This window comes from Anomaloglossus baeobatrachus, chromosome 4 (genome assembly GCF_048569485.1).
Source record: "Anomaloglossus baeobatrachus isolate aAnoBae1 chromosome 4, aAnoBae1.hap1, whole genome shotgun sequence".
In the NCBI taxonomy this organism is placed as follows: Eukaryota; Metazoa; Chordata; class Amphibia; order Anura; family Aromobatidae; genus Anomaloglossus; species Anomaloglossus baeobatrachus.
Window position 1 is genome coordinate 236,725,587 of NC_134356.1, and position 16,131 is coordinate 236,741,717.

General features: G+C 40.3%; 1 protein-coding gene across 1 annotated transcript in view; it reads left to right on the forward strand.

Moving 5' to 3' along the window:
• LOC142302376 (dynein axonemal heavy chain 3-like) overlaps positions 1–16,131 on the forward strand; it is a 2,626,214-nt gene that overhangs the window by 1,866,036 nt on the left and 744,047 nt on the right. Inside the window, exon 48 of the mRNA XM_075343433.1 lies at positions 11,033–11,171. Within this exon, the coding sequence (XP_075199548.1) occupies positions 11,033–11,171 (139 nt within the window). The remainder of the gene's footprint in view (positions 1–11,032; positions 11,172–16,131) is intronic.

Sequence of the window (16,131 nt, forward strand, 5' to 3'; positions counted from 1 at the left end):
CACGTTTAGGATGCCACTAGGTACACTGACTGTTTGCTAGTATAATGGCTTAGTTAAAAAGAGTTTGAGTGTGCAATGCAGGCAGACGTGCTGCAAATATCTTTGCACTAGTGTGACTAGACAAAAGTACAATAGCCACGTTTAGGATGCCACTAGGTACACTGACTGTTTGCTAGTATAATGGCTTAGTTAAAAAGAGTTTGAGTGTGCAATGCAGGCAGACGTGCTGCAAATATCTTTGCACTAGTGTGACGAGACAAATGTGCAATAGCCACGTTTAGGATGCCACTAGGTACACTGACTGTTTGCTAGTATAATGGCTTAGTTAAAAAGAGTTTAAGTGTGCAATGCAGGCAGACGTGCTGCAAATATCTTTGCACTAGTGTGACTAGACAAAAGTACAATAGCCACGTTTAGGATGCCACTAGGTACACTGACTGTTTGCTAGTATAATGGCTTAGTTAAAAAGAGTTTGAGTGTGCAATGCAGGCAGACGTGCTGCAAATATCTTTCCACTAGTGTGACTACACAAAAGTACAATAGCCACGTTTAGGATGCCACTAGGTACACTGACAGTTTGCTAGTATAATGGCTTAGTTAAAAAGAGTTTGAGTGTGCAATGCAGGCAGACGTGCTGCAAATATCTTTGCACTAGTATGACTAGACAAAAGTCCAATAGCCACGTTTAGGATGCCACTAGGTACACTGACTGTTTGCTAGTATAATAGCTTAGTTTATAGAGTTTGAGCGTGCAATGCAGGCAGACGTGCTGCAAATATCTTTCCACTAGTGTGACTACACAAAAGTACAATAGCCACGTTTAGGATGCCACTAGGTACACTGACTGTTTGCTAGTATAATGGCTTAGTTAAAAAGAGTTTGAGTGTGCAATGCAGGCAGACGTGCTACAAATATCTTTCCACTAGTGTGACTACACAAAAGTACAATAGCCACGTTTAGGATGCCACTAGGTACACTGACTGTTTGCTAGTATAATGGCTTAGTTAAAAAGAGTTTGAGTGTGCAATGCAGGCAGACGTGCTGCAAATATCTTTCCACTAGTGTGACAAGACAAAAGTACAATAGCCACGGTTAGGATGCCACTAGGTACACTGACTGTTTGCTAGTATAATGGCTTAGTTAAAAAGAGTTTGAGTGTGCAATGCAGGCAGACGTGCTGCAAATATCTTTGCACTAGTGTGACTAGACAAAAGTACAATAGCCACGTTTAGGATGCCACTAGGTACACTGACTGTTTGCTAGTATAATGGCTTAGTTAAAAAGAGTTTGAGTGTGCAATGCAGGCAGACGTGCTGCAAATATCTTTCCACTAGTGTGACTACACAAAAGTACAATAGCCACGTTTAGGATGCCACTAGGTACACTGACTGTTTGCTAGTATAATGGCTTAGTTAAAAATAGTTTGAGTGTGCAATGCAGGCAGACGTGCTGCAAATATCTTTGCACTAGTGTGACTAGACAAAAGCACAATAGCCACGTTTAGGATGCCACTAGGTACACTGACTGTTTGCTAGTATAATGGCTTAGTTAAAAAGAGTTTGAGTGTGCAATGCAGGCAGACGTGCTGCAAATATCTTTGCACTAGTGTGACTAGACAAAAGTACAATAGACACGTTTAGGATGCCACTAGGTACACTGACTGTTTGCTAGTATAATGGCTTAGTTAAAAAGAGTTTGAGTGTGCAATGCAGGCAGACGTGCTGCAAATATCTTTGCACTAGTGTGACTAGACAAAAGTACAATAGCCACGTTTAGGATGCCACTAGGTACACTGACTGTTTGCTAGTATAATGGCTTAGTTAAAAAGAGTTTGAGTGTGCAATGCAGGCAGACGTGCTGCAAATATCTTTGCACTAGTGTGACTAGACAAAAGTACAATAGCCACGTTTAGGATGCCACTAGGTACACTGACTGTTTACTAGTATAATGGCTTAGTTAAAAAGAGTTTGAGTGTGCAATGCAGGCAGACGTGCTGCAAATATCTTTGCACTAGTGTGACTAGACAAAAGTACAATAGCCACGTTTAGGATGCCACTAGGTACAATGACTGTTTGCTAGTATAATGGCTTAGTTAAAAAGAGTTTGAGTGTGCAATGCAGGCAGACGTGCTGCAAATATCTTTCCACTAGTGTGACTACACAAAAAAGTCCAATAGCCACGTTTAGGATGCCACTAGGTACACTGACTGTTTGCTAGTATAATGGCTTAGTTAAAAAGAGTTTGAGTGTGCAATGCAGGCAGACGTACTGCAAATATCTTTCCACTAGTGTGACTACACAAAAGTCCAATAGCCACGTATAGGATGCCACTAGGTACACTGACTGTTTGCTAGTATAATGGCTTAGTTAAAAAGAGTTTGAGCGTGCAATGCAGGCAGACGTGCTGCAAATATCTTTCCACTAGTGTGACTACACAAATGTACAATAGCCACGTTTAGGATGCCACTAGGTACACTGACTGTTTGCTAGTATAATGGCTTAGTTAAAAAGAGTTTGAGTGTGCAATGCAGGCAGACGTGCTGCAAATATCTTTCCACTAGTGTGACTACACAAAAGTCCAATAGCCACGTTTAGGATGCCACTAGGTACACTGACTGTTTGCTAGTATAATGGCTTAGTTAAAAAAGAGTTTGAGTGTGCAATGCAGGCAGACGTGCTGCAAATATCTTTCCACTAGTGTGACTACACAAAAGTCCAATAGCCACGTTTAGGATGCCACTAGGTACACTGACTGTTTGCTAGTATAATGGCTTAATTAAAAAGAGTTTGAGTGTGCAATGCAGGCAGACGTGCTGCAAATATCTTTGCACTAGTGTGACTAGACAAAAGTACAATAGCCACGTTTAGGATGCCACTAGGTACACTGACTGTTTGCTAGTATAATGGCTTAGTTAAAAAGAGTTTGAGTGTGCAATGCAGGCAGACGTGCTGCAAATATCTTTCCACTAGTGTGACTACACAAAAGTACAATAGCCACGTTTAGGATGCCACTAGGTACACTGACTGTTTGCTAGTATAATGGCTTAGTTAAAAAGAGTTTGAGTGTGCAATGCAGGCAGACGTGCTGCAAATATCTTTGCACTAGTGTGACTAGACAAAAGTCCAATAGCCACGTTTAGGATGCCACTAGGTACACTGACTGTTTGCTAGTATAATGGCTTAGTTTAAAGAGTTTGAGCGTGCAATGCAGGCAGACGTGCTGCAAATATCTTTCCACTAGTGTGACTACACAAAAGTACAATAGCCACGTTTAGAATGCCACTAGGTACACTGACTGTTTGCTAGTATAATGGCTTAGTTAAAAAGAGTTTGAGTGTGCAATGCAGGCAGACGTGCTGCAAATATCTTTCCACTAGTGTGACTACACAAAAGTACAATAGCCACGTTTAGGATGCCACTAGGTACACTGACTGTTTGCTAGTATAATGGCTTAGTTAAAAAGAGTTTGAGCGTGCAATGCAGGCAGACGTGCTGCAAATATCTTTCCACTAGTGTGACTACACAAAAGTACAATAGCCACGTTTAGGATGCCACTAGGTACACTGACTGTTTGCTAGTATAATGGCTTAGTTAAAAAGAGTTTGAGTGTGCAATGCAGGCAGACGTGCTGCAAATATCTTTCCACTAGTGTGACTACACAAAAGTCCAATAGCCACGTTTAGGATGCAACTAGGTACACTGACTGTTTGCTAGTATAATGGCTTAGTTAAAAAGAGTTTGAGTGTGCAATGCAGGCAGACGTGCTGCAAATATCTTTCCACTAGTGTGACTACACAAAAGTCCAATAGCCACGTTTAGGATGCCACTAGGTACACTGACTGTTTGCTAGTATAATGGCTTAGTTAAAAAGAGTTTGAGTGTGCAATGCAGGCAGACGTGCTGCAAATATCTTTCCACTAGTGTGACTACACAAAAAAGTCCAATAGCCACGTTTAGGATGCCACTAGGTACACTGACTGTTTGCTAGTATAATGGCTTAGTTAAAAAGAGTTTGAGTGTGCAATGCAGGCAGACGTACTGCAAATATCTTTCCACTAGTGTGACTACACAAAAGTCCAATAGCCACGTATAGGATGCCACTAGGTACACTGACTGTTTGCTAGTATAATGGCTTAGTTAAAAAGAGTTTGAGCGTGCAATGCAGGCAGACGTGCTGCAAATATCTTTCCACTAGTGTGACTACACAAATGTACAATAGCCACGTTTAGGATGCCACTAGGTACACTGACTGTTTGCTAGTATAATGGCTTAGTTAAAAAGAGTTTGAGTGTGCAATGCAGGCAGACGTGCTGCAAATATCTTTCCACTAGTGTGACTACACAAAAGTCCAATAGCCACGTTTAGGATGCCACTAGGTACACTGACTGTTTGCTAGTATAATGGCTTAGTTAAAAAAGAGTTTGAGTGTGCAATGCAGGCAGACGTGCTGCAAATATCTTTCCACTAGTGTGACTACACAAAAGTCCAATAGCCACGTTTAGGATGCCACTAGGTACACTGACTGTTTTCTAGTATAATGGCTTAATTAAAAAGAGTTTGAGTGTGCAATGCAGGCAGACGTGCTGCAAATATCTTTGCACTAGTGTGACTAGACAAAAGTACAATAGCCACGTTTAGGATGCCACTAGGTACACTGACTGTTTGCTAGTATAATGGCTTAGTTAAAAAGAGTTTGAGTGTGCAATGCAGGCAGACGTGCTGCAAATATCTTTCCACTAGTGTGACTACACAAAAGTACAATAGCCACGTTTAGGATGCCACTAGGTACACTGACTGTTTGCTAGTATAATGGCTTAGTTAAAAAGAGTTTGAGTGTGCAATGCAGGCAGACGTGCTGCAAATATCTTTGCACTAGTGTGACTAGACAAAAGTCCAATAGCCACGTTTAGGATGCCACTAGGTACACTGACTGTTTGCTAGTATAATGGCTTAGTTTAAAGAGTTTGAGCGTGCAATGCAGGCAGACGTGCTGCAAATATCTTTCCACTAGTGTGACTACACAAAAGTACAATAGCCACGTTTAGAATGCCACTAGGTACACTGACTGTTTGCTAGTATAATGGCTTAGTTAAAAAGAGTTTGAGTGTGCAATGCAGGCAGACGTGCTGCAAATATCTTTCCACTAGTGTGACTACACAAAAGTACAATAGCCACGTTTAGGATGCCACTAGGTACACTGACTGTTTGCTAGTATAATGGCTTAGTTAAAAAGAGTTTGAGCGTGCAATGCAGGCAGACGTGCTGCAAATATCTTTCCACTAGTGTGACTACACAAAAGTACAATAGCCACGTTTAGGATGCCACTAGGTACACTGACTGTTTGCTAGTATAATGGCTTAGTTAAAAAGAGTTTGAGTGTGCAATGCAGGCAGACGTGCTGCAAATATCTTTCCACTAGTGTGACTACACAAAAGTCCAATAGCCACGTTTAGGATGCAACTAGGTACACTGACTGTTTGCTAGTATAATGGCTTAGTTAAAAAGAGTTTGAGTGTGCAATGCAGGCAGACGTGCTGCAAATATCTTTCCACTAGTGTGACTACACAAAAGTCCAATAGCCACGTTTAGGATGCCACTAGGTACACTGACTGTTTGCTAGTATAATGGCTTAGTTAAAAAGAGTTTGAGTGTGCAATGCAGGCAGACGTGCTGCAAATATCTTTCCACTAGTGTGACTAGACAAAAGTACAATAGCCACGGTTAGGATGCCACTAGGTACACTGACTGTTTGCTAGTATAATGGCTTAGTTAAAAAGAGTTTGAGTGTGCAATGCAGGCAGACGTGCTGCAAATATCTTTGCACTAGTGTGACTAGACAAAAGTACAATAGCCACGTTTAGGATGCCACTAGGTACACTGACTGTTTGCTAGTATAATGGCTTAGTTAAAAAGAATTTGAGTGTGCAATGCAGGCAGACCTGCTGCAAATATCTTTGCACTAGTGTGACTAGACAAAAGTACAATAGCCACGTTTAGGATGCCACTAGGTACACTGACTGTTTGCTAGTATAATGGCTTAGTTAAAAAGAGTTTGAGTGTGCAATGCAGGCAGACGTGCTGAAAATATCTTTCCACTAGTGTGACTACACAAATGTACAATAGCCACGTTTAGGATGCCACTAGGTACACTGACTGTTTGCTAGTATAATGGCTTAGTTAAAAAGAGTTTGAGTGTGCAATGCAGGCAGACGTGCTGCAAATATCTTTCCACTAGTGTGACTACACAAAAGTACAATAGCCACGTTTAGGATGCCACTAGGTACACTGACTGTTTGCTAGTATAATGGCTTAGTTAAAAAGAGTTTGAGTGTGCAATGCAGGCAGACGTGCTGCAAATATCTTTGCACTAGTGTGACTAGACAAAAGTCCAATAGCCACGTTTAGGATGCCACTAGGTACACTGACTGTTTGCTAGTATAATGGCTTAGTTTAAAGAGTTTGAGCGTGCAATGCAGGCAGAGGTGCTGCAAATATCTTTCCACTAGTGTGACTACACAAAAGTACAATAGCCACGTTTAGGATGCCACTAGGTACACTGACTGTTTGCTAGTATAATGGCTTAGTTAAAAAGAGTTTGAGCGTGCAATGCAGGCAGACGTGCTGCAAATATCTTTCCACTAGTGTGACTACACAAAAGTACAATAGCCACGTTTAGGATGCCACTAGGTACACTGACTGTTTGCTAGTATAATGGCTTAGTTAAAAATAGTTTGAGTGTGCAATGCAGGCAGACGTGCTGCAAATATCTTTCCACTAGTGTGACTACACAAAAGTCCAATAGCCACGTTTAGGATGCAACTAGGTACACTGACTGTTTGCTAGTATAATGGCTTAGTTAAAAAGAGTTTGAGTGTGCAATGCAGGCAGACGTGCTGCAAATATCTTTCCACTAGTGTGACTACACAAAAGTCCAATAGCCACGTTTAGGATGCCACTAGGTACACTGACTGTTTGCTAGTATAATGGCTTAGTTAAAAAGAGTTTGAGTGTGCAATGCAGGCAGACGTGCTGCAAATATCTTTCCACTAGTGTGACTACACAAAAGTCAAATAGCCACGTTAAGGATGCCACTAGGTACACTGACTGTTTGCTAGTATAATGGCTTAGTTAAAAAGAGTTTGAGTGTGCAATGCAGGCAGACGTGCTGCAAATATCTTTCCACTAGTGTGACTAGACAAAAGTACAATAGCCACGGTTAGGATGCCACTAGGTACACTGACTGTTTTCTAGTATATTGGCTTAGTTAAAAAGAGTTTGAGTGTGCAATGCAGGCAGACGTGCTGCAAATATCTTTGCACTAGTGTGACTAGACAAAAGTACAATAGCCACGTTTAGGATGCCACTAGGTACACTGACTGTTTGCTAGTATAATGGCTTAGTTAAAAAGAGTTTGAGTGTGCAATGCAGGCAGACCTGCTGCAAATATCTTTGCACTAGTGTGACTAGACAAAAGTACAATAGCCACGTTTAGGATGCCACTAGGTACACTGACTGTTTGCTAGTATAATGGCTTAGTTAAAAAGAGTTTGAGTGTGCAATGCAGGCAGACGTGCTGCAAATATCTTTGCACTAGTGTGACTAGACATAAGTACAATAGCCACGTTTAGGATGCCACTAGGTACACTGACTGTTTGCTAGTATAATGGCTTAGTTATAATGAGTTTGAGTGTGCAGAGGACAGGGTACAGTGCCAGGATTGTGGGGCTCTGGATAGAGGAATGGAAGCCTGCCTTTCTATTCCCTCCTAATGGGGAAATGCAGCGACGAAATCCCTGACCTTAGCTACACAGACGCTGTCTCTGTTTTCAGGACCTGTCACCTGTGGCTCTGACCCTGCCGGTACGAGCCCTTAAAAGGACTGATAGATAGTGCTATCCCTATGCTGTCCAGCGTATCCAGTATCGGCGATAGGACAAAGGACGGAGCTGCGCCAGTGATGTCTGACACCAAGGACGCAGAAGAGATAATGGCGTCCGGACGGCCATTATACAAACAGCAGTGATCTGAAGGCGCTGTTCACGCACACTATACACTGAAATGTCATAATAGTGTGAGTCACAGAGTGACTTACACTATTACAGCGGAAAGCCAGCTAGGAATTAGCTGTTTTTTTGCTGCTAGAACCGTTCTCGAACGTTTCTAGAATTATCGATCTTTTGCAAAAAGCTCGAGTTCTAGTTCGATCTAGAACAGGCCCCAAAATCACTCGAGCCTAGAACTGGAGATCCTCGAACCGCGAACCGCGCTCAACTCTATTTGAGTGTGCAATGCAGGCAGACGTGCTGCAAATATCTTTGCACTACTGGGACTATACAGAAGTCCAATAGCCACGTTTAGGATGCCACTAGGTTCACTCAGTGTTTGCTAGTATAATGGCTTAGTTATAATGAGTTTGAGTGTGCAATGCAGGCAGACGTGCTGCAAATATCTTTGCACTACTGGGACTATACAGAAGTCCAATAGCCACGTTTAGGATGCCACTAGGTTCACTCAGTGTTTGCTAGTATAATGGCTTAGTTATAATGAGTTTGAGTGTGCAATGCAGGCAGACGTGCTGCAAATATCTTTGCATTACTGGGACTATGCAGAAGTCCAATAGCCACGTTTAGGATGCCACTAGGTTCACTCAGTGTTTGCTAGTATAATGGCTTAGTAACAATGAGTTGGAGTGTGCAAAGGGCAGGAGGGTACAGTGGCAGGGTTGTGGGTCTCTGGGTAGAGGAAAGTTAGCCTGCCTTTCTATCCCTCCTAATGGGGAAATGCAGCGAGGAAATCCCTGACCTTAGCTACACAGACGCTGTCATCTTGTGTAGCTGTTAAACTCTGTTTTCAGGACCTGTCACCTATGGCTCTGACCCTGCCGGTATGAGCCCTTAAAAGGACTGATAGAAAGTGCTATCCCTAAGCTGTCCAGCACTGTGTATGGAGCGTAATACAGCTGTATCGGCGATAGGACTCAGTACGGAGCTGCGCCAGTGATGTCTGACACCAAGGACGCAGAAGAGATAATGGCGTCCGGACGGGCAGATACTCGTTTTTATAATGCAGGGACATGTGACATGGACATCCTATCACACATGCCGTTGCTTCTCTGGCTAAAAGTCCACTTAGCTGTGTGTGTGTTTGGGATTGGCTGACATGCTGGCCCTCCCTACTACATGCGCGCGCTTAGGGAAGGAAGACAAGGAAAAAAAAAAAAAAATGGGGATCGCCATTATCCATACAGCAGTGATCTGAATGCGCTGTATCCGCACACTATACACTGAAATGTCATAATAGTGTGAGTCACAGAGTGACTTACACTATTACAGCGGAAAGCCAGCTAGGAATTAGCTGTTTTTTTTGCTGCTAGAACCGTTCTCGAACGTATCTAGAATTATCGAGCTTTTGCAAAAAAGCTCGAGTTCTAGTTCGATCTAGAACAGCCCCCAAAATTACTAAAGCCGCGAACTGGAGAACCACGAACCGAGCTCAACTCTATTGAGGATGTAGTGCCCAAGCCATGGTACTGTATCCTCAATGCACAATGATCGCAGCATATCCGCAAGACATTCCGCTGGACTTCCGCACCAAAAACGCAGCACAACTTAGACAAAGTTGTGCTGTGGATATCTGGGAGATCCTGCGGAATGTCCTGCAGATATATCCGCAGGACACTTTCCCCATGGGCACATGGCCTAGCATGCAAAAATGGCTCATGTCCCTTGAATTACTGAACAGAAGAAGAGTATGTCTGGCATTCTGAAGAATGCACAAGTGACCAGATTGTCCTCATTTATGCTTAGTCATCACATATAGAACAAAAGGACAGTATGGTCCTGCACCAACGGGAAACACCTTGTCAGGTGCTGCAGAGAGAGGAATCCGGTCAGATACTCTGTGTAGAGCTGGCAAGGGGTGCACGATAACAATGAGAAGAAAGTCCAGAAGTAGATCAAGAAAATGTCACTGACCATAATCTTGCATAAAAGTCCACTTTATTGAGAACGGTGTGCTAAAAATATGTGGAAGAGGAGTCAGGTGCAGGCGCTCCAGAGGACGACGGCTGTTTCGCACTTCCTGTGCTTCTACGAGTCCATGGAGGTGACATGAAACCATCCCCCTATTTTAAGAGGAGCACCTGGTCCACATCACCCCCCATAAACAATTCAAAGAGCAAGCAACATATAAATACAAAGAAGGTAAGTATCTAGAAAAATAATCAATACCAGAATCATTACAAAAAAATCATTACAAAAAAATGATCAATCATTCCTGTCATTTAGACCTAAATTCCCCTGCACTTTATATTTAATAATAAGTCTGGCTTCTGCTCTCAATAGAGTCCTGTGTAAGTCTCCTCCTTGAATATGGAGATTAAGCCCTTACTAGGCCTGCAAATTGTAGGGAGACTGGATTGCCATTATGACTGTTACGAATGTGATCTATTAAGCGTGTTGAGCCTTTGCCTGTGGTTATGGAATTGTAATGTTCTTTAAAGCGAACATAAAGTGGTCTAATGGTTTTTCCAATATATAACATTCCGCAAGGGCAAAAAATAATGTATACAATGTATTTCGTTTTAAAGGAAATTAAATGTTTTACAGAGTGTGAATAGAAACTAATTTTTATTGGATTAGTAATATTGTGCAAATGACAAAAACGGCAATGTACACAATGGAAATTGCCAGAGGGAGCAAGCTCGATGTATGGCATACATAAGAGTAGTTCAGTCCCGCACAAGTGACCAGATTGTCCTCATTTACGCTTAATCATCACACCTATTTAATTTGCTGATATTTTATCCACTATCAGGGCAAACTGATTGTCTACTATGATGTGGATCATTACTAGTCCCCGCTGTTTCCATCATGTGTTTAAAGTTACTTTTATTTTCCCTGAATTCTGAATTTATTAGGGCTAAGCAGTGTGAACTCTACAACTACTACTACAACTTAATATATTGTATTTGTTTAATAATTTTTATTTTTGTTTCTGTAATCTCACTTTAATTTCTTGCTTTTGTATTTTAGTGTATGGAGAATTTTTTACACCAATACAATAAAAACAGTAAGACGCTTATGAATCTGGTAATGTTTCACTTTGCCATTGAGCACATTTCTAGAATAAGTCGAATCCTGAAAATGCCATGTGGACATGCTCTGCTTATAGGTAAGGTATTTCCATAGTCATGGTATCAATCTTGTTGTGAAACTGAAATGACACAGAAGGGGGGCACAAATGGTGTCTTATCCGGTGGTACCAGAAAGAATTTAATTAGGTGCACTAACGTGGTGCAATTGTGTTATATACACTAACACTATAATAATGGGTTAAGGAAAGCTGCTGCAGAACCCAGGAAGATAGTATTGGAGGAGATGGAAGAAAAGGGTTAATCTGCGCTGCCAGAAGAAGATTGCTGAAGTTCAATCGGGATTAAGACATCAGATTTTATTATTCTACGTGTTTCGAAGCTGTATAACCCCTTGAGGAACAAAAATCAATAATAATTTTTGTTTCTGAAGAAAGGGTTATACAGTGCCAAAACGCGTAGAACAGTAAAATCCGATGTCTTAATCCCCATTGATCTTCAGTTATCTTCTTCTGGCAGTGTGGATCAAAACGTTTCTTCCATCTCCTCCAATGGCATCAATCTTTCAATTTGTCATGTTTTCCAACTGTCCTGCTAAGTTTTAGTTCAGTATCATACTTTGTATGATTTCCTTACAGTTCATTGAATGTTATTCCTATTTAATTAGTTAACAACAATTTAAAAAATTGTTTAAAAGAAAATTGCTGTCTTAGCTTAGACCGTGGTATCACTATTTCCAAGGAAGTGCAGGCTCCAGTGGTGGGACTTCCATCTGACAGATTATATCTTCTAAGTATATGCTATATATGTCCAAGACAGAATATAAATAAATGGTCAAAAGTTTGGACACACCTGTTTTAGCAATAGTTTTCATTGTTCTTATTAGAATTTGCATATTGTAGATCCTGAGTGAAGACAGCAAAACCAGAAGGGGATAAGTATGGAAAAAAAGAAGTAAAGAAAAACGTGAAATAAATCAGATTATGTGTTAGATTTTGCATTCCTGAAAGTACCTGCCTTTAATCCTAATGAGAGATTTATGCACCATAAACATTCTGTCAAGCAGCTTCATCAAGTTTTCACTTGGAATAATTTTAAAAAAGTCTAGAAGGCGTTCCCAGAAGTGCTAAGCAATTTTTGGGTGCTTTGCCTTCGGTCTTCTGCCAAGCTGATTCCGAACCATTTAGATTGGGCTGAGGTCAGGAGATTAGAGGCCATATCATCTTATGCCACATTCCATTCTTTTTTTTCTTTACCGCATAATTTTTATATACCTTGATGGTGTGATATGGCCATTTTTCTGTTGCAACACAGATGATCGTCTTACTAAATGCACACCAGATAGGATGGCATTTCATTGCAGAATGCTGTCTTAACCACACTAATAAATAAACCTTGAATTTTGAATAAATCACCAATAGTGTCACCTTTAATGCATGCCTATACCACCACGCCATCCGCAATGCTTCTCAGTGAGTACCACACATGTAGAAACCATATAATCCTCTTTTGACTCATCGAACCACAGTGCAGGTTTTTATTATTTTAATGTCCAGATCTTGCATTGTTTGGCCAGAATATGTCTCTTCTTCTTGTTTAAAGTCCTCAGTATTGGCTTCTTTGCAGCAATTCGACCAAAGCACCATCTTTTAGCAATCTCCTCTGGACAGTTGCTTTTAAAACAGAGAAACCAAGGAAAAAAACTTGTGAAAACATACCCTGCTGTAACTAAATAAAAGCATAGTGCATATAAACATAGGGTACTTAGTAAACACTGTTTTTGATCAAAAAAAGCATAAAGCTATCCCACCAAATGTCAAGGTGTACCCAGTTGGGATAGTATCTACACTCTCTAATATTAAAACCTTAGCATGGGTCTAAAATAGGCCTCAATGTGGCTAAGGGCTGAGAGCGACCGGGTCCCAACAGGACACACACAGTCAGGGGGATTCACAGAATGAAATGTCCAGCTCACTGAGAAGGGGGCCACTCCCTGTTTGTACTGAATACAAAAAAACTACATAAAAACAAAAAAGTGAGCCGGAGTATGAGATGGTATACATGGAACTTGTGAGACCATGTTCACACTGGCATTTTGGAAAATAAATGTAAAATTCAATTCAACTCAAATAAATTCTAGTGCTGAGCTCTATTCCACACCTTTTTTAAACCAGAATATAAGAAGGACCACTAAACTAAATAAAGTAATAGTTCATCAGTACTTTAAAAAATAAAGGTGAATTAACCTGGAAAATTACTAAAATCTTTAATGTATCCTTAAGTGCAGTCATGGAAATCATCAATAGCTTTGGTGAAAAAGGCTCTAATATGGAACGGCCCAGGAAAAGCAAACAAAAAATTATCTCTGCTACAGCGAGTAAGTTCATCACAGTTACCAACTTCATACATCGCAAATTAACAGCACCTCATGTAATAGCCCTCATAAATGATACATAGATACCAGGTAGTGTACATGTTTTAAAAGCATAAAAACAAAAAAGTGAGCCGGAGTATGAGATGGTATACATGGAACTTGTGAGACCATGTTCACACTGGCCATGAGACAAAGAGAAACCAAGAAAAAAAATTGTGAAAACATACCCTGCTGTAACTAAATGAAAGCATAGTGCATATAAACATAGGGTACTTAGTAAACACTGTTTTTGTTTAAAAAAAGCATAAAGCTATCCCACCAAACGTCAAGGTGTACCCAGTTGGGATAGTACCTACACTCTTGGTACTATCCTAAGTGGGTACACCTTGACATTTGGTGGGATAGCTTTATGCTTTTTTTGATCAAAAACAGTGTTTACTAAGTACCCTATGTTTATATGCACTATGCTTTTATTTAGTTACAGCAGGGTATGTTTTCACAATTTTTTTCCTTGGTTTCTCTTTGTCTCATGGCCAGTATGAACATGGTCTCACAAGTTCCATGTATACCATCTCATACTCCGGCTCACTTTTTTGTTTTTATGCTTTTAAAACATGTACACTACTTGGTATCTATGTATCATTTATGAGGGCTATTACATGAGGGGCTGTTAATTTGCGATGTATGAAGTTGGTAACTGTGATGAACTTACTCGCAGTAGCAGAGATAATTTTTTGTTTGCTTTTCCTGGGCCGTTCCATATTAGAGCCTTTTTCACCAAAGCTATTGATGATTTCCATGACTGCACTTAAGGATACATTAAAGATTTTAGTAATTTTCCAGGTTAATTCACCTTTATTTTTTAAAGTACTGATGGACTATTACTTTATTTAGCTTAGAGGTCCTTCTTATATTCTGGTTTAAAAAAGGTGTGGAATAGAGCTCAGCACTAGAATTTATTTGAGTTGAATTGAATTTTACATCTATTTTCCAAAATTTTGTCATGGTTGGTATGGGGAAGTACCATGTGTATGGCGACAAGAAAGGAAAGGGAAATCCTGTGTCTAGGAAAGGGGGAGATGGTGACCCCTGACCAAACTTTCTGCTGGCCTCTGGCTCCTCTGACCACCCTAGATAGTTTCCGCACCTATGTACCGAGCAGGGTACCTAGCCCTGACTGATTCTGAACTAGGCCCTAGGTAAGGAAGGGATGGGATGAGCATTTATTCAACCAGCTGTAAAGAAGACACAGGGAGCACAAACAGGGGAAAGTGAATGAATAACTTATCTTCAAGAACACTAAGGGAGAGGAACTGCAACAAAAACAATGTTTCTTTAGATGCATACAAGAAGACTGTTTGCATCCAAGGTTTGTATAGGAATATAACTCTTTCACCAGCAAGCACCAAGGGGAAATATGGGTATTTAAGGATGCAAAGGGAAGTGATGATGGTTGACAGCTGAAAGGTGAGGATAACAAAAGGGTCCTAAAAGGAAAGAGATTAACCCCAAGCAGAAAAGATACATAAGATACTATTTACACCAAATCAGAAAAAATAGATTGTCAGGGAGATGTTTGTATAGCCAAACACTGTGACTTTCTACAGCCGCATACCACAGGATTGTCTGTCAACCATGATATACCTGTGACAAATTCTGTATGCTTCTTAACTATAGAGGGCTAGCAAAAGGTGAAAAAATGTGCACGTATATCCAGAATTTAGTTGAGGTTGTAAATCCCAGTCTAGAGTAAAGGCACTCAAAACCTTAGTAGGCAGCGGTAAGAAAAAGTCTCTAGGATTGTAAAGAAACCATGGGCAGTGAAGATACACATTGAGGCATTTGTTATTTTTTTTTTGTTTCCTACATATTTATTATGCCCAGGTGTCTCTCCAGACCTCAGAGCAGAATAAGGCACTTTGTAGATCTTTGTAGCTACACTGCCTCTGCAAAACACACCTGTTGGTCAAAAACACTTTTTGTAGGCTAGTGATTCGCATGTTTACATTTGTTTTTTTACAACTTGATTTTAAATGTGCTGCTGCTTTTGCTGCCTTCAGTCTTAATTGACAATGGGAACTTTTTAATTAAAGAAGGAAAACTATTGCATGAATAGGTGTGTCAAACCTTATCTAATATATAATGTAAACATTTTAAATATATGATAAAAAATATTCCATTAGAAACTCTGAAATGTATGACAGATCCAATTGATCCTGTAGTTAATGTTAATAAATGCATGAGTCATGCACTGGGATTGCTTTTATAGTGATTTTAAGAGATAAGGAAAATTTGTGGGGGAACTCATGGAAATCAAGCACAATTATAAAGGGTTTGCTACCTGTTAATTTGTTCATTGACCTAGCTTTGCAACTCTAGTGAAACCCAAAGACCTTGGTTTACTGTGCTGTAGCAATATATTATGAGAACTATTTTTTATACTTTTTTGATGACAGGTACCCCACCACCTGGCCCACTTTTTTATTTCAGAAAACCCCTTTTAATGTACAATATATCACACATACACACACACATATACACACACACACACACACACACACACACAGTCCTTCTCATCAATATTGGCACAATACACAAAGCTTTTTTGTACAGAAAAATCATATAAATACAAAAGAGCAAATGATAATCAATTTAAAACAAGAAAT